This window comes from Nipponia nippon, unplaced genomic scaffold, assembly GCF_047370975.1.
Source record: "Nipponia nippon isolate SJK-2023a ecotype South Korea unplaced genomic scaffold, ASM4737097v1 scaffold_5, whole genome shotgun sequence".
Taxonomy (NCBI): domain Eukaryota; kingdom Metazoa; phylum Chordata; class Aves; order Pelecaniformes; family Threskiornithidae; genus Nipponia; species Nipponia nippon.
Window position 1 is genome coordinate 90,011,745 of NW_028262369.1, and position 21,713 is coordinate 90,033,457.

At 45.1% G+C, this 21,713-nt stretch overlaps 3 protein-coding genes across 9 annotated transcripts in view; 1 reads left to right on the forward strand and 2 right to left on the reverse strand.

The window, feature by feature from the left end:
- The window catches only part of FAIM (Fas apoptotic inhibitory molecule), an 11,031-nt gene extending 8,204 nt beyond the window's left edge, over window positions 1-2,827 (reverse strand). For 2 of the 5 annotated variants that reach the window (XR_015698887.1, XM_087732621.1), the window contains exon 1: window positions 2,499-2,827. The gene's annotated coding sequence lies outside the window, so the exon portion shown is untranslated. Of the gene's footprint in view, window positions 1-1,260; window positions 1,358-2,106; window positions 2,128-2,447 lie in introns of those variants that run through there. The other 3 variants (XM_087732622.1, XM_087732624.1, XM_087732623.1) reach the window with 3 other exon arrangements.
- On the forward strand, window positions 1,460-16,204 carry CEP70 (centrosomal protein 70). 3 transcript variants are annotated; one of them, XM_087732620.1, is made up of 17 exons: window positions 1,531-1,585; window positions 1,942-2,067; window positions 3,321-3,420; window positions 3,583-3,706; window positions 4,044-4,224; window positions 4,535-4,704; window positions 6,003-6,062; window positions 6,748-6,847; window positions 7,241-7,329; window positions 7,689-7,763; window positions 8,867-8,969; window positions 9,658-9,828; window positions 10,476-10,622; window positions 11,154-11,322; window positions 12,556-12,670; window positions 13,633-13,712; window positions 14,103-16,204. In XM_087732620.1, exons 3-17 carry the CDS (start codon window positions 3,360-3,362, stop codon window positions 14,162-14,164), a joined length of 1,707 nt encoding a protein of 568 aa, XP_087588746.1. In that variant the 5' UTR covers window positions 1,531-1,585; window positions 1,942-2,067; window positions 3,321-3,359; the 3' UTR covers window positions 14,165-16,204. The 3 variants fall into 3 exon arrangements, with proteins under 3 accessions (XP_087588745.1, XP_087588746.1, XP_087588744.1); XM_087732619.1 differs by lacking the exon at window positions 1,942-2,067 and having other exon boundaries at window positions 1,460-1,585; XM_087732618.1 differs by lacking the exons at window positions 1,531-1,585; window positions 1,942-2,067 and having other exon boundaries at window positions 2,982-3,420; window positions 14,103-14,241.
- Window positions 15,525-21,713, reverse strand: part of ESYT3 (extended synaptotagmin 3) — a 33,757-nt gene continuing 27,568 nt past the window's right edge. The window contains exons 17-23 of the mRNA XM_087732614.1: window positions 21,524-21,673; window positions 20,542-20,984; window positions 19,512-19,601; window positions 18,792-18,923; window positions 17,181-17,286; window positions 16,536-16,585; window positions 15,525-15,612 (exon numbers count right to left, since the gene is read on the reverse strand). Of these exons, the coding sequence (XP_087588740.1) occupies window positions 15,576-15,612; window positions 16,536-16,585; window positions 17,181-17,286; window positions 18,792-18,923; window positions 19,512-19,601; window positions 20,542-20,984; window positions 21,524-21,673 (1,008 nt within the window). The 3' untranslated portion in view covers window positions 15,525-15,575. The remainder of the gene's footprint in view (window positions 15,613-16,535; window positions 16,586-17,180; window positions 17,287-18,791; window positions 18,924-19,511; window positions 19,602-20,541; window positions 20,985-21,523; window positions 21,674-21,713) is intronic.

Here is a 21,713-nt window from a genome sequence, read left to right on the forward strand (position 1 = left end):
GTTTTAGCCTTTTAAACTTGAAAAAATAGTCAGGATGTCCAGTTTAGCTATTATCTGTTTTCACAGATTTGTCTGTAATCTTTCTCATAAACATTACCTACAGCACTCAGAAATGCAACTCTGCGCACACAAACACCCACAGGGGAGGAGATCTGGCAAGATATCCTTTCATGTAAGTAATTTTTAAAGCTTACATCCAGTCATAAGTGACCATTGGTACTGTGGATATCTTTCCAAATCTGCTCATACCACAGTTCTGATTTTTTACCTTACTTCATCGTCACAGACAGTAATCTCTTCACGGGACGCCATAGTAACCAAAATGGCTTTTAATCCAATTAGCAGCAATAAAAAAAGAAAAGCAGAATAGCAGCATAGAAGTGTTGAGGCCTAAATTTTCCTCGTTTTCTCCATTTAAGATATAGGGCAGTTCATGACACTTAAAAATGTCCTTCATGTGATGAACTACAAATATAATTTTTCCTCTTAGACAGAAAGGCAAACGTAAGTATTCTTTTACAAAATTAGTAAGTGCAATTTATCCTAACTTTATTAGCACATCATAACTTTGTCAGTTATTTGATAGAAAAATGGTTTGCCTAACTTGTCAGCAAAAGCTTAGAAATGGACAACGTGACCAAAGCAGGAACCAAACCCAGAGCTGCCCATCTCAGCCACAAACTAGGGACTGTTGCCGCCTCAGGGAAAGTAAAATAGCACGGGCAACAATTTCAACCTACTCATTTTTCCAGACCACTGCAGCGGTTTTCAACAATCGCATTAGCAGTTTGACCTGGCAATTCAGTCATAAAGTCTATGCGAACCACAAATATGTCACTTGTTTCTTACTTATGAGGTTTTTAGACCACGACTGTGTTTTACAACACTGCTGACTTATTTTTAATTTATTATTTTCACTAAACAAATTAATTTAAGAGCCATCTGCATTGTCTGTGCATATCAATAAGCATAATTTAAGTAAGTGCAAATAAGTGAATTTTTAATAAATTTACTTTTCAGTTAAAAAGGAATTAAAGTTGTAAGTTCTAGGGTCTCTCTTCAGCATACCAGAGGAGTGTGCATTCAAAAATTAAACCTCCTTCACTCTGTCTTAAGCTTCTATTTTAAAGCATGCTCATGTACACTGCTGTATTACTTCTGTGGTTTTGTCAGTAATTACACACGTTTCTGTTCATAAACTGAAAAATAAGTTTTAAAAACAGTGAAAACGTTTTAAAGATCTAAGGGTTTAATTCTCACAGTAGTGAGCAGTCTGCCCCACGTAGTAAATCCCGAGGAGGTTGTTTTGGTTGTTCCTAAAGTCACAGGTTGACTTCTCGGAAGGCTCACATCCCATGGCACAGGGGGGAAGGCCGGCGGGGCGTATTGCTGCGCTTCCCCCGGCCCCTTCTCCTCCAAGGAGCGGGCGCTGGGGCTCAGGACAGACCCAGCTCATCGCCACAAGCAGTGGCCTCGGCCACAAAATGAAATGCCAGAAGAGGTGGCACTGGAGCACATCTGCAGCCTTACCCACAGAGACGGCATCACCCTGGCAGTCGCCACCCTGCTGCGTGAATTTTAGCAGGTAATTTAGGATCGATGCCGAAAGGGCTGAAACGTCCCAGAACACGCAACTTCCCCTTTTTTTTAAAATCATAGTAATGTGGTAATACACTTTTTTTTCAAAATCAAACCTGAACCCAAGCTCTAGGCCAGCTTTATGTTTTCTAACAGCCGATACCATCAGCGCCCGAAGGGAAAGCTGCAGGCTACTAGAGGGCTAGCAGACGCCCGCCGCAGCTAGCCCTCCGTCACCGCTGCCTCCAGTCCAAGACAGGGGATTTGTACTAGCCTGACCGCCTCACTCCGCTGCGTTAGTCAAGTCAGCAGCCCCAAACTAGATTTACTTCTTTATCCATAAGGACTTGTTTTTAAAACTAGGGTAGGATTACCGCGCTGCATCCACCTAATCCGTGCCTGGCAGCGGGGGCCGGTGCGCTGGGAAGGACGCGAGCTCCAGAGACGGCAAATTTCTCCCCACCGCCCACGTTTATTGCCAGCAAAGAGGTTTGGTTGGGTTTTTTTAAATTAAGCCCTGACAGCCACCTCTCTAAATCCCTCCTCAAGCAGCTCGGTGCTGATCGCCGTGACCCTCCATCCTCTCCGAGCCCCCAGCAGCAGAGCCCGGCCGGCCCGGAGCTGACCAGGGAGGCTTCCCCGCACCTCCCGCCCCTTTTTTGGGCCGGGCCGCGGCAGCAGGCGGAACCACCCGCCGCCGGAGACGCGGTCCGCTTCCCCCCCCTCCTACTCCTCCTCCTCCTCCTCCTCCTCTAGCGGCCCGGCGGTCTCCAAGGGGCCCGAGGAGCCCTCCCTCAGCCCGGCCGTCTCGCCAGGCGATGCATATCGGGGCGTCCCCGGGGCGGGAGGGGAGGGCGGCTGCCAGGCACCTGAGGAGAGATCAGGCCTCCACGCCCCGCCGCTTCGCGCCCCGCTCCTACCTCGGCGGGGCTCTCCTCCCCCTCGGCTCCCCGCGCCTCAAAATGGCGGCGTGCGGCCAGCGCCGCCCCGCGGCCGCCCGCCTCTTTCCCGCCTCCCTGCCCTCCCCTCAGCGCCGGCGGCGGCGGGCGGGCCGTTACCCACCGCCCTCCCGAGTGGCTCCGCGCCTTCCCGCCGCGGGCAGCCCCGCCGCCGCCCCGGGACCCGCTGAGGCTCCGCGTCTTGGTAACCGACCCCTTTCCTCTCCTGCCTCCCGGTGGCCGCCGGCGGGCGGCGGCGCGGGGCCCGGTCCCCTTCGCCGGCGGTCCGAGAGCGGGCGTCCCTCGCCATGACAGAGGTACCGTGGTGGACCCGAGGTGGCTGTTGTTACTGCCCGGTGGTTAAAAACGGAACAAAAAGAAAACAAGCGAACAGTAAAGCCCCGAAGCAGGCACCCGCCTCCTCTGAGGGCTCCTCTCGGGGCTGGGGCGGGGGGTCGGGGCCCACAGCACCCCCGGTGCATGGGGGTTACCCGGGGGCCAGTTGTCCGGGTTGTTCAGAAAGGTAGATTTTACTCATCGCACATATTTCTCCTTCTAATAGCGATCAGGGAAACTGAGCGTTCTGTATATTGTCAAGTATACCTTTTCCCAATATTTTTTGTAGATCCTATTGGAAAGTCTCACCAGCCCTCCTGTAGTGGCTGGGGCTCCCTGGGGGCTTGGGGTTTGTTTTTATTTGGGGGCATTTGTTATCCTCCGCTGCCTGCACAACGGGAAGGACAGGAGACTGAGCGGATCTCGGGAGCTCAGGTTTGTCTCTTCTTCCCCTTCTCCCAACTGCAGCAGGAGAAGGCAGAATGGGAAAACTTAAACAAGCTATTAATGCGTCGTGGGTTGAAACCGGTGAGTCTTGCTGCCCCCCAAAGCTGCAGAAATATATCAGGTAAGGAAATGATAATTTTACAAGTTTTTGTATTTGGAAATAGTAAGCCTAAGTTTGTAAGGCATCTCTAAAGCCATCCCTTGCAAATGGTAGCAGAGATGCGATCTTCTGCAGCTATTAAAAGCCTTTCATTATGACTTTGCTTATTTTATGTATCTCCAGATATAATTGTCTTAGACAGTCAGTCTTCTCTAGGAATAAGACTTGCATTAAAAACGCTGGTGGAAGACACTGACCGACAGCAGAAAATGATGCAGGGGCTTATGGAGGCTAATCGTCATCTTAGGTAAGATGCAGTGGAAGGAACTTACTTGCTAATGCAAAGCGAAAGTATTGTCAGTGTCCATCTCCTGCCAGGTGGAGCTCTTGTCACACCCAAGGCCTAAGACCTTTTTCCTGAAACTTTTGTCCAATATGCAGCAATGCTGGCCTCATTCCTTTTGAGCTCTTAGGTTATTTCATCATCTGCTGCTTCCCATACCAGCATATTTCCCGTACCTGCTGCAACAGGCTGTTATTGAGTATCATCAGATAACGTTTGTCAGGCCTGTGCTTCCTTCACTGCCTTTAGTGAAATGCGTTTAATTTGAATCAAGCATTTATTATTTTATTTTTTTTTTCAGAGATGAGATACGACAGGAACGAGGTCGGGCATCTCGACAAGAACAACGGGCTAATGACTTGGAAAATGTGGTGAAAAACATTAAGTCCAAAATTTGTCAGCTGGAAGATGAGACGATAGCTAAAGTTTGCCAGCAACAGAATCAAGTCAAAGAACTTCAAAAAGATCAACAGTTTTCACAGGTAATTCAGATAGTGCTGTCTGAGGATTCAAACTTTTGACTTGTTTTAGAAGCTCTAAAAATATTTACATTGATCAAAATAAAGTTAGCAAAATTAGTACACTATTTATAGCTAGGATTTTTCAATCCATACAGAATTTTCTAGTGATAACTTAGAAAAATATGTGTATCCTTCTTCCACTGCCTTTCAGCATGGCTAAGAACCAAGTAGTAAGCTTCCCTGGGACCAGGTGCCTACTTGGGCATGTACAGCATAGTCTCCAGCTTGTGGGTTACAATACTTTCATAATGCTCCCATTATCTCTTCGCAGGCAAAGTACCAACAGCAGCAGGAAAAGCTTCAAGAACAGGAAGAGATCATTGCCCGTTTGCAGAAGGAGCTGTGCAAAGTTGGGATGGAGGAGCAACGGCGCGTTGCCACTCAAAACGAAATGTTTTGTCGGTTTTGCAAAAGAGCTCCCAAGTCTCTTCTAGATCAGCAGTAAGCAATTTTCTTATATTGGTGAATGACCTGTAACATTAAATGAAGAAATGGATTTTAAAGTAACTAACTGTTTTTGATATTTATATGAAAAAAAAACCAAAACCAAACACTGGAGACCTTAGGAGTGCAAGCTGAAATATGAATTCTTGTAAAGGTACATCAATGCAATAATTTTTTTCTTGTATAATAAATGTGAGCTGGATAAATCTATGGCAGAAAGTAAAAAAAATTATCAGCCCCTGTATACGCTAGGTGTCAGCAAAGAGAAGGGAATGAGAATGATTCACTCTGCTCTGGAACTGCAGTTTCTGCTAGGGTGATCTCATCCTGGGGTTCTAACATTTTAAAATGTAAATTAAAAAAACACCACCCCACCCCCAAAAAAAAAAAGAAAAAAAGAAAAAAAAGCTGTCCGGTTTGCAGTGACTTCTGAAGTGCAACTGGTCTTTGCAGCTGCTGCCTGTGGGCTTGCTGTAAGGCTTCCCAGGTGCTACGGTGTCAGTTCTGAGAAAGTATTCCAAGCCAACGTCTCTTGCAGTAAGGTCTCCACAGTTCTGCTATAATCGGAGATTTGCCAATTCTTAGGCCTCTGGCAGCCATCATTTTATCGTGCTGATGTCGCCTGGTTTTCCAGGTCTGTCTAGTAACCTTTACCTGGGAAGCATTTAAAAGGGATTGTGTCTGTGCACGCCTTTTCTCCTGCCCTCACCGTATGAGAAGGAGCGCTGAATTTGGTTCCCTGTGCTTTCTCATCTGTCTCTCCAAAACAGATGATCTTGGAGTGCTCAAGAGGAAAAGCAGTTTCTCAGCTGCTCAGTTTTTTGTGGCTCTATTTTTTGCAACCACTTACTTTGAAAGCACTTTAGTTTCTTCTTTAGTTTAGTTTCTTCTTTAGTTCGGATGTTCTGCGGCTGTGTGGGACCTGTGCTCTCTACCTCCCGCGATGGTTGCTGAGCCCTAGCGCTCGGGACTGTGCCATGCTGTTAAGATTGCTGGGTAAACAGCCACAAGATGAGGAGGTTATCAGGAGGATTTAGCTTTTGTCTCCCCTTGAATAATTTTGACGCTTTTAGTCTAGTACAGAGTTAATGTCTCTACTTTTCTGTTTTGGAAAACTGTGACTGTGTGTGTTTGATATGAGGGAGAACCCGCTATTCGATGCGGTCACTTCTGAAGTGAAGTGCAGTGCAGTTCTGTAAGCTGGCCTGTTCCTGTGGGGCGGCCACAGTATCTCTTAGGCATGATTTTTTGAGATCTATATCTGAAATTCAAAATACTATTTTTGCTTTCTTCAGGTTCCTTTGTCTAATTGATTATTATGAATCTCAAATTCGTCAGATGAAAAAGGAGCTAAGGTAGGTCTTATCTAATGCCTTATGGCCCTGCTGTTCAAAATTTTCTTATTCCTTACTGTTCTTGAAGCTTGTAATGGTGAATATTCTGTGTTCCAGATGTCACTAGCATGTAAGAAACAGCAAAGGATTGTGATGGTTGTGGAAGTTTGGATTCATCCAGGGAATAGCTGTCAGTCAGGCTAAGCAGCCGCTCAGTCAGGAGGCCAGGGCAGCTGGGAAGCTGGGGGTATTTGGACACTTGAGCTATAATTCTTTCTTTTTGCTTTCTTCCCTTCCCCTTTTGCCATGGTTCACAGGCAGAAGAATTACTGCATTAGCAGTGCTCAGTCAACTGAGCTCCCCAAACAAAAGGAACCCCAGCTTTTCAGCTCTGTCGCGGTGCCTACATGGTGCAAAGCAACAAGCAGATATCTGAGACATTCCTATCATTTGAGATGATTGAGATGAAAACTGAAATGGGATTTGTTTGTACTGGAATTTCTCTCGAGGAATAAGTGCACTTATTTAGTATATGAAACGGCTTCCCAGAAATAATAGAGAAGAGCAGTGGATCTTAGGGCAGAACTTCTATTCTATTTACGTTGCAGTTTATGGAAACATTATTGTCATATGTAACTGCTAACTAAGCCAACTCAGATCTTTGAGGTAATGAATTACAGTAAGCTAAAACTATTTTTCCCAACAGGCAATATAAAAAAGATGAAGACCAGGAACAGAGAGAAGTAAAAAGCAAGGAAGAATTCGTAAATCTAGATGCTACTCCTAATTATAGAGCACTGCTCACGGTATGGAACTGCTAAGAATAAGTCAGTGCAGCCCTCTAAATGGTAATCCTTCAAGAGCCATGTAGAAACGTATATGTGTTTGATTTCTGTCCCCTTGTTCTTATCATGTCGTCTTAATTTGTAACCTCTCTGGGCAGGGTTCGCTGTCTTTATGCAAAGATTTGGTACTATGTTGTGAGCCGTCTTTGCTGGGGCCTGAGTAGACCTCCTTAATCGCAGGTTCTCCACCTGCGGTCTAATGCAGCAGGCTCTTGATCTTAGCCGACTAATTCCTCATCCGCGCTGCCTTGCTATACAGGCAAATGGGAACCTTTCTTAACGCATAGGTACTTTTAAAGTCTTCAAGATTATGGAATGAGTGAAATAAAAGAAATAACACAGTCTATGTTGCAGTCTTTCCAGAAACAACTCATTGAAACAAAAGCCAGGAATGAACAGCTTTTGCTTGAAAATATAAATCTCAAGAAAGATTTGGAAATAAGGTGAGGAAGGATAAGTATTGTGCTGTGTAAGGGCACTTGGGTAGACTTTGCTTTACAAAGAAAGAAACTGAAAGCACCAGCAATTGTAAAAGTATAGTATGAAATCTGCCTTTAAAAGCGATGCATAGAAGTAAGATACGGTGGCAACAATCAACCTTCCCTCCCTACCCTGTTAATAGCAACAACTGCTAATGGTTATTTTGCTGTTTCTTCTTGTTGCCACGTAGAAATCTTGCAGAATTTCATTTCCAGAATGATGCTGCAGCACTGGCAAAGCTTTCTTACTTTTTCGCTTGGCTGAGTTTTATCGATCCCTTCAAATGCAAGACATGTAACATGGTACTTTTTCTTTCTAACAGACCAACCGCACAGGAATTAAAACTTTACAAGCACCAAGTGAAGAAACTAGAGAAAACTTTAAAGAAAACTAGCCAGTAAGTATATTCCTTCAGGAACTTTGATGACTCCTCTGAACTTCTTAAGGCAAAGATACTCTGTAACCTGGAATGTAGGTAGTAGCTTGTAAGGTGTGTACCTGTCGCTGTGCCTCGGAGCCTGGTTATGGGCAGCAAATGCCGCTGTATCTCCAAAGACACCCTGTGAATCTCTGAAATGATGGCATGGTCTCCAAATGGGGGCACGGCAGTGCGTCATTTAGTCTTTCTGGATTTGATTTGAGTGCTGTCGCAGGCAATGTGGACAGGACCAAACTGCGATGTTGGCTGCTTCCGTGAGCTATGAAGAAAGCTACTGGTTACATTATGGAATATGAATGAGAAAGTATGAATTGGCAAAACGTTGCAGCTACTGAAGTTATGTCCGTATTATTCTTAGAAATTGACTTAGGTTTTTTTTTTTTTTCTGAAACACTGCTAAGAAAATACATTGAAGGTATTAGAGATCCAGTATTGACAAAGTGTTTTTATCTGTAATTTGACTTAATCATTTGTGCATGCGTAGACTGAAGGCTAAATATTTTGTAACCTGAAAAAGACATCACTTAAACTTTTAAAAAATATTCAGTTCTTCGTTTTACATCGTGTGTATTTAAATGGTCTTTTCTCTCATGCAGTGGGTATGATTTAGATGGTAGTTTTAGAGAAAGTCATCTTAGATTTGACAAGAAGGGTAGCGAGCTATATATATAGTAAGCCAGGAAAGATGTTCAAGCAGAAGCAGATAAAGACTCCAAGCATGAAATTTGACCCTTTTGAGTAAAATTCTGGATTTTAAGTCATCAGCCGTAGTAGAACCTCTGGTCACAGAACAACGTCTGGTGGTGTCCCTTCTAAATTAGCATGCAGTCTGGAACAACCTCAGCCTGGAGACTTGAGATAAATTAGTTATATTTACATTAGGTATCATATTCTTCAGCTAGTTCAGTTTGATGGAATTCTATTAGCAGGCATCATAAAATGGAGATTTTACTTTGTAGGTGTAAGTATATGTGCTACATACCTAGGTCTTTAATCAAGTTGAAAGTAGTATCTCCTGCTAAGGCTACTTGTGTAACCCACTGCACGTATTTGGCATGTAGATCTTCGGGGAGTAGTACCGGAGAAAGAACAGAAGAAAAGAAAGAACCCGAGAGTATTGCTGGAGTAGATCAGCTGCAGGCAGTTTGCCAGCCATACTTACAGGTATGCAAATTTTATCTGTACTGTGTGTATCTAGCACTGTTACAATGAAATACAACACATGAGTTTTGTTTACCTGTGTAAACTGAAGCGTGCTATTCTGAATCTAAGAGTTCATATGAAGTCCTCTACACAAGATGCGTAATGTTCTGGATTTGGCAGTTAATGTAGGCTTGTTCTTAATTGTTCTGTCTCAGTGTAAACTACCTGAAAATACAGCAAGGAAGCAGAGGCTAGGTTGGCAAACATCAAATCAATGATTTAGCTGAAGTCTTTTCAGGACAGGGGATTTGTTCAAGGTCTTGGGCAAAACAGATCCTTATGTTATGGTTTTAAACACGCCTGAGGAGATACTGGCTTTTATTTTTCTTTGAATAAAAAAAACACCAAACAAATATAATAAAACGTAGCAAAATGTAAACTGTGGAAGTAACAATGCCTCAAGTGGATAAATGTTAAATATCCCTCAAAGGGAAGTATGTTTGCATTACTTATACATATCTTCTAGCTGGTATGTTTTAAAACCTTTGAATCTGTTACATATTGAATGCATCTGTAAAATTCATCAGTAGTAACTTACTGGAGCTATTTATGATTTAATATTTAGACAGTCATGACTGTGGTGGAGAGGGATTTTATTATAAAATGGCATACATATTTGAGCACTAACACTTGTTATTTGGTGTTGAAGGTTTTGTCTCATATTGATGCTATTTTGCGAAGTCCAAGAGCTCCTCCATTAATATACAGGCGCAGGAAAGGGCCAGCGCAAAATTACGTTAAAGAGAATGGACAGGAATGTGGATTTGAGCACCTTCCACTCACTATCGAAATGTGGGCAGATCAGCTAATGGCCCTAAAGGTAACGCGTTCTTGTACTTGGCTTTATATTCTGCCTTTAATCTGCTGACCACCCCGCGGTCCCTCCCTGTGTGTAAGGGTTTTTTTTCTCTGTGTAGATTTTGTTATTGCCTGACTTGGTGTTAAATTTTAAAAATAATTCTGCTGTCCATTTATATGCCGCTTTAGTAAAGTGAAAAATGTGCACTGTGCCTACAGGCCAGGGGGATTCCTCTGTGTAGTCTAAATGTTTTTGTTCACTGGCTGAGTCCCTAAGAAGATGCTTACGCTCTAGAGTCTATGTACTTCACATATTAATGACGATGAGCTCTCTTCTCTTTCTTCCTTTTGTCTTGCCAGAACAGTAACTTTTTGATCTAAATACAAGCAAAGTAATTTTGTTAAAACCAAACTTGCTGTGACCAACACCTTATTTCACTGAAACTATAATATATGAAGTACTTTTAATTTTTAGACTCTCGGCGTTCTTTTTAAATCAAAGAATGTAAGCAAGATACTGTGCTTAAATTCCATGAAAACTAAAACCTTACTGTCTCCAGTACTGGAACGTTTTTGTGTATGAGAAATGGAAAATCTGCCTGTTTCTATAATAAAAACAACTTTAAGAAGTTACTAAAATAAGTTGTGTCCCCTCCCTTCTTTCAAAAGGATTTGCATAGGTCCTTGAGAAAACTGTCCCTGGAATTGGTGCCCTGGCACGCTGCAGACCCACAGGATAACAGAGAATCCATACGAGTCGAAGACCTCCAGTTCATAGTAGATGCAATTTTGGAAGAAATAGAAAATAAGGAAAAGGTAATTCTTACCAGGGGTTTATAATCACAAGCTACTGTGGAATTCATGACTGCATTCTTCAGACAGTGATTAGAGTTGCGCATTTGAAAGCCTTGCGGGGTTTAAGAAATAGCTGTTTGAAGGTATTCAATGGTCAAAGCCTCTTTTAACGTAATGGATAAATTCACCTTGGAGAAGACTGCTTTAATCCAAGTCATTTGACCAACGATGAATTTGCATTGCCCTGTAGCCTCGGGTATTACCCTGTTCTGTCTGTTTCTCTGTCAGCCCTGAGAATACATAAACGTACCTGCCAAGCAACAGAGAAGAAAGCTTTCAAAAGCGTGGTTTTGGTTTGCTGGATATTTGTGTCTGAAAACTCTCTTTAAAATAGGTCTTCAGATTTAAGAATACTTGAAATGCCGCGATTTAATGAGGGAAGTTACACCCGCTTTTCTTCATAGACTAGTTCTAAGAATGTTTCACAGTTTGAAAGAATCCTTGCTTTGTTAAACAATAACGTTGACGAGTTCTTCTTTCTGCTTGCCGCAGAACAGCCAGACACCGTCCTTACCAACCCTGTTTGCCATAGTCTCTCACTTCCAGAAGTTGTTTGACGTGAATTCTCTGAATGGCGTTTATCCCCGAATGAACGAGGTTTACACAAGGCTCGGGGAAATGAGCAACGCTATGAGAAATCTCCATGAGCTCCTGGAACTAGGTAAAGACTTAGCACCTAGCATTTGTTCAGACCATCTCCAGAGGAAGAATGAGGCAAGTGAAAGGCTGATCTCTTCATAGACGATAGGAGTAAACTAGGTAGATTCTTCACTGTGAAGATAAAAATAGGTTGCTGTCGATTGGGAGTTTAAATAGCAAACCCCCATTATTTGTAAGCCTTTAGCAGTTGCTGAGGAATACCAGGGAGGCAGAAGAAAGGAATAACAAGTAAAATTGAATTTTAATTTATTTTTTTTTTCCACAAAGCTTGGTTTCCTGTGAGCCGACTTCGTAATTCTTCTTGACCATCTTTCGTTCTCTACTTGAAAGATACTAAGTTTAAGAAAAAATAACTCAGCCTTTGCTGTAGATTTCTACTCAGTGATTCATTCAAGTGCAATTATGTCCAGCCCTCAGAAACTTCCTCCTTATGTTGCCAAATGTAAAAACAGTTGTTGCTGACTGTCAAAAACGAAGTGCTGGTACTCAGAGGCATACTTGGTTACTTCCCAGTGCCCATTCGCTTCTGGTTTGCACTTCTGGAGAACAGCCGCTGCTGCTGCTCTTGGGTTTAAAGGCAGAGGTAACGTGGCTGCGCTGTAGGGCGTACAGCCCGAGAGCAGGGCTCCTGGGCTGCCAAGGCCGCGCTCGAGGAGGGAAGCAGCCTTCCTTCCTGCGGCCCGCGCAGGAGATGGGGAAGCCTCGCATCTCCCTAATAATTGCAAACTGTTGGAGCGCAAAGGATGCCTTTCCTGAGCCTTGGTCTTGTGCCATTGGGGGAGACAAGGACAAGGAGCCTGTTACCTTCCATCCCAGCAGTCAAAGCAGGTAAAACCCAATACCAAAACAAGTTCTGGCTGTTAACAGAGTATTTATTGAGCAGGTTCCTGGCTGGCCTAGCCCCTGTCCCGTGCCTCTGCTGCGTTACAGGAACTTAACGAAGAACCCTCTCTCTCTATGTAACTTCCACTGACGTTGTAGGGCGCACTGGAGTGCCATCTCTGCTCTGAAAATACGCAGCTCTGACAAGTGTTTTAGTCATTAAAGGATTAGTGAGAGATTCACCATTCCTAGCTAACACTCGTTTATTTTCTGCTTTCTGTGAATGACGGAACTTGTGTGCCTAGATGTGTGAAAACCGAATAAAATCTGGGCACCTGCAAGAATTGGATTGTGTCTAAAAGACCTCCCTGTTACTACTGCTACAAGAAACATGATGTGTTTGTTTTTCCAGACAGCTCAGCTCCACCCACTGTGGTAGTGGATACTGTTGGGAAACTGTGTGACATAATTAACGAGAACGTGACTGAGCAGGTACAGCGGCTTCTGGGGACCCAAGACATCCACAGGTACCTGGGGCTGTTCCACTGGCGACCATGCTTCAAACATCAAATTTAGTAATTGAGAGAACTGGCTAAAAGCGATACTGAAAGAAACTTTAATCATTTGTTACGAAGTCAGTGAGCTGTGACAGTAAAGGAGTTACTGCTATCCTACGTGAAACACATCTGGAATGCTTTCAAAAGGATAAAGCTGGCAGAGAGCAAAATTAAGGCTGGAAGGTTCCAAAACACCTTGTTGGTTTGCACGGAGGTGGTGAGATCAAATAGGCCTTAACAGGACGCGCGTTTCGTAAGGAGGCAAAGCAAATACTGCACGTGGGCGGGGAGGAGAAGGTGGCGCAAGGTGCCACTGCAATATCGAAGGGCATTAGTTGCCAGAAGAACGTATGCCTCAAGCTGCCTACCAGTGTCTCGGGAGCTGGACAAATCTTGTTCCATCTTCAGCAGCGGACAACGTAGGTAGGCTTGGTAGCAGGCCCTAAGAGCTTGCATTCAGCACGGGCTCTGCAAACGTACTAAACGTGAGTTGCAGCAGGCAGTGTCTGACGCGCGCTGTTAACAACACGAGCTCCCTCAACCTTTCCGCACTCCTTGGTTTTAACCAGAGAACGGCTGCTGACAAAACGCTCCTCGCTCCAGCTGTGAGGCAGTTACATCGGCCGCCCCCAGGCAGTGTGGTGAGCACGTGTCGACTAATGTTCCAGTCCAAAAATTACCTGGTGCCACGTAAGGAGGAAAGGAAGGATGTATATAGGGGATAAATAGTGAAATTAAAGATCTTCTTTTGACAGCTAACACGTGTTGGCTGCAGGTTTCAGAACCCGAGAACACATTTTTGGTGTAGATGGTTTTATATGCTACGAAGTAGGGGTGTTCGCAGAAAGTCATGACATAGTACAGCAAAACAGCTGAGATGAACTTAAAACGGCCTTGCCCCGTTACCTGACAGCCTCACTTGCACATTTCAGCATAATCAATAAGCTAGAAGAACACGAGTGCTTCTTTCCGCCATTTCAAGCTCTCATTCAAGATTTGCTCCGTCTTCTAGGTGAGTAATATTTGCAACAGTTGTAATTATCTTCGTGCCAACGCTTCCTCCCAAAGCTTTAAATAGCTACCACGTGTTTTGTTTACTCCTGGTGCGCTGAGCCCCAAGGAGGATGTGAGGGAAGGTGCTAACTTTTGCCTCACGCTCCTCTTCTTTCCCTCTTTCCTCAGAAACAAAGCAAAATGCTTGGTTTTCCTTGAACATGGGGTTGCATATATTCCATCGTATTACTCATAAGATAAACTCCTCACACCTTTTAACGCTCTTGGAAAAAAATCGGTTTAGTTTATTCCCTAGCTGTACTTCTAACATTTAAGTTCGAATTTTGGCTGAACTTGAAGATGTTCTAGGTACCTATGCCTTAGCATTTCGCTTTTCCTTCTGTTTCAGAGATCAGTAACCTGGATGATATTTTACCTACGGTGCGGAACCTGAAACTGGTAGCGGGTTAGGAGCCAGCCTGCTCTTCTCCAGCAGGATTTCTCTCACCTGTCGATGCATAGGACGTGACATATGACATGAGCTACCTCGAACCTCTGTTACCTTCATCAACAGTTTCAGGTTTTTTGACATAAGTAAAAGCTGCTGCATTTTTTTTTTTTTTCATTTTTCTTAATTCTTGTTTCATGGTCAATTTAAGAAAAACGTACTGTAAGTGTGACCAGCTGAGAGAGCACCACCACACTCTGCATCAGGCTGGGAAACTGAGGCCAGCGCAAAGCCAGCCCTACCACAACCACTAAGCATTTTGGATGTCGTGCGAGATAAAGGTGCTCCAACTGCCTTAGCCATGGCACTTCCAGCATTTGCCGATCCTGGTTTTCTGAAGAGCGTCTGTTAAAATGGCGTTTATGTCTTCAGCTGAGTTTGGGACGCGAAGATGCTGTTATTCAGGGAGTTATGGACCGAGGCAGACTGGATTAACGTAATCTAGGCCAAAACGATTTGAAACTTGCTTCAGGGGGTGGTTTATGGGCTTCTGCCCCTTCGAAGTTACCATGGTTGTATTTCAAAAGTCAGGTTGAGGAAGGCATAGATCAACTTTCTTATGCAAGACAGTTAGAAGTTTATTGTACAGAAACAAGTACACCAATATTCCAAAAATATTTTGGTATATTTTGCCCCGATATTAATAAAGCTTAGTTTACAAAAGTCTGCTGTTCCTCAGGCAGACTGCTTTACTATCAAGGTTTACGAGATTTTGAAATGTACTGTAACAAAGAACAAAACATGTTAAGGCATCACAAACTAAAACCTTAATGACATCTTGGTAAACTTATCTCCCTGCCTTTGGAAGCTCATTATATACATACCTGCAGCCACAATCAGCTAGGATACTTCTGAACAGCAGAATACCAATTTCTTAGTTTCTCAAAAAAACCCAATTGCTATTAGAGTCTTAAACAGTCTCTTTCAAGGGGTTCTGTCGCCCTACAGCTGGAGAAGGCTGTTTGAAAGTTTACTCTTTTAAAAGTACGATGCTTCTGTGTTAAAACAACATGAAGAGGGTCCTGAGGCAATGAGATGGCCGAGCAAAGCAGCGACACTTAGCTGACGGTCTAAAACACCTCCAGGTACCACGCTTCTTTACGAGAGTATTCATTCCTAAAGGTTCTTTGGGAGAGATACGCCAGAAACGGCAAAAATAAAGGACTTACTATTTAGGGACAAATTACTCCCAATGTGGTTTTTGGTTTGGTTGGGTTTTTACTTCGGTGAGAACGAACCTCTGGGTAGGATCCTACATTTGCACAGCCCGAGCTGGAGCCTGCTTCGAATTTGCAGTGACTGTCCAAAACATTAATTACAAAAGTACATTCATAGAAAGTTGAAAAATTAGTAACTTATGTACACGAGAAGAAATCAATTTTTCTTGCGTCTGCTCCTCGTCAGCTCGTACCTGCAAGACAGGCACAATAAGTAGTTACAGTAGTTTAAGGCTTTCTTTAAAGTTTTAACTGGCGCAAGGGAGAGAAGCTGGGCTGCTTTATAGCCTGTGCTTCACGGGCGGCGCGGCAAAGGAGGCTGCAGAGGCGGCCTCCAGCTTCAGCTCCGTGCCAGGACTTGGGCTGCGTCATTCCTCCCCTGCTCCCCTAATTGCCGTAGCCTCACCTGAGCCAGAGGCGAGCTGGGCCAGGACCCCGCTTTCCCTCTCCTGCTGGCCAGGAGGGGCTCCCTGCCTGGGCGGGTGGCAACCTCCTGCACTACCCACGCTGCATTCCTTGGCCTCCGGTGAAGGAGAAAGAGGAACTACTGCCATTAACTACTGACGTAGAAGGGGAAAAAAACCTGGGTCTTAATCTCTGCCTCAGACCAGCGCTTAAGGTTTAAGTCTGAACCACAATGAACATACCAGCAAAGCTGTAAGTGACTTACTATAATGGTTTCTATAAATGCTTTGTAATTAAAGTTTTATCATATATATATATATATATATATATACACACTGCTGATCAGAGTATTAATTTAGTTAAGATCTTTATCCAAGTTAAAATTTGTTGCCAGGTCACTTTAATAAACATAATTCTTTTACTTATGTGTCCCAGTGACTTTTATGGTAACTTAAAATACGCTGAAGAGTATAATTGATATCTAGGCCTCTTATTAAAACGCTTTCGCAGGGCAGGTATTGCACTAGCACCTGGACTGACATACAGCTCGGCTAAAACTGCCCGATTAGCTCAAGTTAGTCCCGCCTTTGCCGCTCAAACGTCCTTCTCGCTCACCAGAACAGGCAGCCCATTCCCCAGCGCTCCAGCAGCAGTCACGCGACTCCCAGCAAAGCAGTTAGCAGGGTGGGAAAGTACGGGGAGGAAAACTTACCATTGTGCAAAGCCTTTTATTAAGTCCTCCTGCGACAAGTCAATCCGCACCTTTAAAAAGCAAATTTTATTTCTTTGGCTATTAGCCAGCGTACAAACTGAGTAGCTAAGCTAGCGCTCCTCCCAAGCCAGAGCCCCTTCCAAGTCGCAGGGCTGCAGCTCAGGCTCGGGGAAAGGCGCTTCTGGCGTCCCCAGGACACGGGCGTCAGCCGGCCGCGGCACTGCTGCTCGGTTTCTCAGCAGCGCTACTTGGAAATGTCACTGGGGAAGGGATTCCAGTTTACTTGTCACAGAATCCAAGTTGTTCACGGAAAGCTTAAAGCACCTTTGGCCAATTCTGGGTTGTTAGGCACACGGCTTTCCCAGCTCCGTGTTTGCGCTATTGGAGCCGTTCCCCAAACGGGCAGCGGCGGATCCCAGAAACGTTTGTATTTCGGGAGCTCCCTTCTGAAATGAAGCGGCACGGCACGCGAATCATGTGAGACCGTACAGCCTGATTTCAGAGGAAAATCTGGCAGCAGAAGTTGTTTCCAGATTGCTCGTCCTGTTACTGAGACCTAGCAAGTGGAACCACATTTCGGGATTACGGGAATGGCTCAGACCATTTGGCTCTATTAAATCAGTACCGTAACTTCTTTAAACTTACTTTCCCCAGCTCCTTCCTTTCCTGTGAAATGAACGGCCTGCTGTTTTTCACTGCAACGTCCAGCGTCCTTTTCTTGACGTCTTCCAAAGATTCAAAAAATTCAAACCTAAAAGTAAAGTTTTGAAAGGAGAGACTTAAGTCCAAAGTTAAAATCCCGTAAGATCCATCAGTGGCCAGAACAGCGGCAGAACACAGCATCAGCGGCCAGAACTTTAACTGAGAAGGAAGACGCGGAAACGGCAATTCTATAGTGAGATTTTATTCACGTTATACGAAATCTCTTCCAGGCCTCGGGAAAGACTACGGCACTGTCGTTCCGACTGTCCACCCTGCCAGGGGGAAGGAGGAACGCCTGCATCCGTGACGAGAAGCTATTTACCATCATTTTCCCCCTCCGCGGAAGATCAGCATGTTTTCCATGCAACCTCGATTACTCAGAGGAAATCGCTGCGCCAACCCCCCAAGTTTACAAAGTAGGCTTACACCACATCAAGAGACGACAAAGGTTGCAACCTGTGGCAATTAAATTCTTAATGGCTCTGACTCACGGCTCTGGCACACATCAACTCATGGCAAGTGAGTTTTGTCCATGCTAAATCGCCTAAGTTCTGCCCACCTGAATAGCTTTTCCTCAAGTCAGAGCTGTAAACCAGGTCATGTGTTTTGGAGCTACGTACTGCTCAGCCTCCTGTACCCGACTGAGGATGTGCGGGACACCTCGGTACGGAGGGCGAGGAAAGAGACGCTGTTCCTGACAGCCCCGCTGGCGCTACGTCACTGGAGTTACCTGAGAGTAGGCAGAAGCGAAATCCACAACTCTAGCGTTTTGAGTGTCAAGATGAAATATTTTAAAATCTTTTCTCCGTTTCTGACCTATTCTGACATACGCAGAAAGGACCCAACACAGGAAAAAACGGAGTCACCCAGCATCACCCAATATTCACGTATTTTCATGTGTGTGTACCTTCCTCTAAATATGGGATTAAAACCAGCTCTCAGAAGAGCTCTGTGTCGAAGCATGACTGTGTGTGGTTTTATACAAACCACATTCCATTTCAGTGACAAAGCTCTGCACGTGGCAGCCGTCTGGCAGCGTTTTACCCTGCTCCCACCAGGTCTCGATGACAACATCCATCCCTCTGGCCAAAGAATGCTCCAGTCTCAAGAGGCTGTTTCTCAAAAGGACCTATTTCTGCCTTCGACTTTTGGAAAGACGTCAGAATAAGCATCAGGCAAAGAAGTATGGAGAGCGAAGTAGGCTTTGTGAGGTACCCCAATGGAAGGATTGCCTCTGCAATGACAGGGAGTTAAACGTGGGTAGGGGAACGCCTGTGCGGAAAGCAGCAAGCGCAGCCTGCGTCTGCTAGGAGCGGGGAAGGGGGTGGGAAGAAGGTGTGCCCTCCGCGGGGGGACAGACAACGCCACATGCAGAGCAAGGCCAGCCCTAAGTGTTTGCAAACCACGTGTGAAGTGCCATTTTTTTTTCAGAAGCCCTGCCAATGTTCCTAGGAGACAATCCGTCAGCGCAGCAGGAGCACACCTTAGGTAAGCCCTTTCATTATAGAGAGATTGTAACTATTTCAGCAGCAATCATAATTAACATTTTCTTACTTCTCATCGTATTGGGGGTTCAGAGTTTTTTTCTTCACGGAAGTCTTCTTCCTGCTTGTCCATCTTCTATCTGGAAGCAGGTATATACGAACATACGGATCTACTCCACGATTGGAAGAGGGTACTAGGTTTCTGTTAAAAGAAACACAGCGTTGACAAGCGAGGCAGGTTCTCCCACTGTGTGTTTTAATACCTTCTCTCTCTTGGAATCAGACCAACCCTTCATGGGCTGATGGGCCAAAAACATTTATCTTGGGAGTTGAAACATAAGCAAGTAAAACTTTAAGGATGTGAAGTTAAACAAAGTTTTCCCCACTGAGTGTGTGGCCACTTATTGGGGTTCCTAAATTAACATTTACAAATGCAGTCATAGGTGTCAATCCTTGTCATGATGCCTATCACGACACCCCAAGACACGCAGCCCTTGTCAATGCTGTTCAGAGGAAGTTTTGGGAGGATGAAAGTGAAAGCATCTCTGCTGCAGTGAGCGCTACGCACTGGCCGCTCTGGCAGACCTGCTGCTGGCACTGCCCAGAGCTGGTGGTTTCCACCTGCCCGGGCTCAGTGAGGCTGCACAGATGGAAGCCAGCCAACGCTCAGGCGCCTCGGCTGGGCAGCTTACGCCGCGCGTGGTTCTGCTCCAGCTTTGCTGGATGACACAAGCTCAGAGAGCTCCTCCCCTTTCCTTTACAGCGAGGTGCAAGCAGACGCCAGCGTTACCTGCAGCCATTCACCAGCACCACCAGACTCTGCCGTATCGACGCATACCGCACCGTGAGCTGAATCTCTCCCAGAGGCATCTCGGTCCCACTGCAAGACAGTTGCACAGTCAGAGCTTTTAAACACAGCTATTTAACAGACCACACGCACAGACCTAGCAGCAGGAAACAGGACACGAGCTTCAGAGGCTGGTGATGCATTTTCAACTAAGACCAACTTTCAGGGCGCTATCCTTCTTTCTGGCATCCTAAGGTTTGCGATCTAGAAAGCACTGGACCAGGGAGGCTCCACAGAAACAACATTCCTGTTAGTGCCAGCGCTGCCTACCCGGCCTTCTGTACAGGTACCTGATTTCAGTCCCACGGCACAAATGGCCAAAAAAGCACCTAATGGGCCTGCTGTAGATGGAGCAGCAAGTACAGGCTAGCATGGTACACAGCTCCTTCGAGGAGGTCTGTATATGGGAAAAACGGGACCTTTTGTATATCTCATTCTGCATGTTATTGAAGTGGTTTCAAATCCAAAACATTGCTTAAAAATGGCTTTAAAATGGTTTCTAAATTAGGCCCTTTTCAGAGCTAGAGACTTCGCCAGTCCAGAAGCACAAGACTGAACAGCTAGAGCTCGGTTTGATGTTCAGCTTGATAACTGCTCTGATGCTCTCTTAACTGAGATGGACCTTCTTTGCTGCTTCAGTTCCCTAAGGATTCTACTAGCTCCATTCCGCATCCCAGGGGAGACAGATCCAGCGCTCCGTCCTCCTTGACAGAGCAGACTACCTGCAGCCTCACACTTCGCACTGTGGGAAGGACACGCACACAAGCACACCTAGCCACAAAAACTTTGTCTGCAGAATTATGAGAGTCTTAAAATTTGTTGGATAAAACACAGCATCCAAAACTTTAAGCAGCCAGATCAAGAGTTTATGTTTTTACAGAAGTGGGATATTCAGACTTCCAGTACCCTGTTGCTAAAATCATGAGTGTTATGGGACCCAAGAGAAGAACAAATGAGCCGGAAGGACACCTACTTATGAAGGTCCAGATTGCTGCTACTTAATTCAAAGCAAGAAGAAGGCAGAGAACCCAGCGAAGCAACACTGGGTGCAAGCCTCAGTTCCTGTACGACCGGCAACGTGGGCACTACCACTGCTCTGGTCTGCAACGCTGATGATGGGCGATGCTCTGAATTTTGCTCACACTCCACCTCGGTAAGGCCAGCAACAGTTTCACTTGGTACAGGTGTGGCTGAACTGTCATTTGTGTCCAGGTCTTCCCTGCTGTCCTTTTTCAGCAGGGATTCAAGTGCTGCAGAGTCTCTTCTCACAGGAGGTACTTTTGAGACTTCTGGGTTTGGTGGGGAGACAAACTTCTGCTGGTTTCCACCCTTCTCCACGATACGGACAGGACCTTGCTTTGAGACGTTGACACCAGCCTTGACTCTTTGTGGATCGGCTTCTTCAACATTCAAGGCCTAAAAATCACAAGGGAGAGAAATGAGTGCTGCTCCCAAAGCCCCGGGGTTAATGCTGGCATTACCAGCTAGGATGAAATTTCACCACAAAACTGTAACAGCAGGAATCTGCCATTAGAGGTGAAAGAGGCCTACGGGATTAGCTGTGATGTTCTCTTCCCTTGTCCTGCTGTGTATGTATTTAACGGTGTCTAAACACGGATCCAGAGCATGATGAGAAAACACTTCCTAAGCATCAGTCTCTCTTACTGTTTAGCAGCTTTGATTTCCCCAGCGTAGATTTTCTCAGTCCAACTCTTTATTGTCATGAGGAGATTTTCAGCAGTGGCACCGCACTAAGTTTTAGGAAGCCTCGGGGATACCTCTCAGCTCCACCATGTGCTCTTAATTGCCCTTAAAGACCTTGTCACACTTGTATTTTCTACTCGTCTGTGAAGCAAAGCTGCATTTCTCCACACCCACCTTTCATCTCTTTTGCCTGGTTAGAATTGGGTGCTTTGGTTGGGGAATCCAAGTGAATATGGCAAAAACCAACTTACCCGCAACACAAGTTTCATCTTAATGAAGCTGTCTGAACTGGAATGATCCAGCTGAAATCTCTGATCCAGAGTCATGTTTGGGTCCTTAAGTAACTGGGAGAGACATACCACTGAAGTTCCCAGGGCACTATCCCGATCCTTGTCTTTTATCTAGCGGGGGGAAGATTTATTAGATGGTAAACTGGAAAGC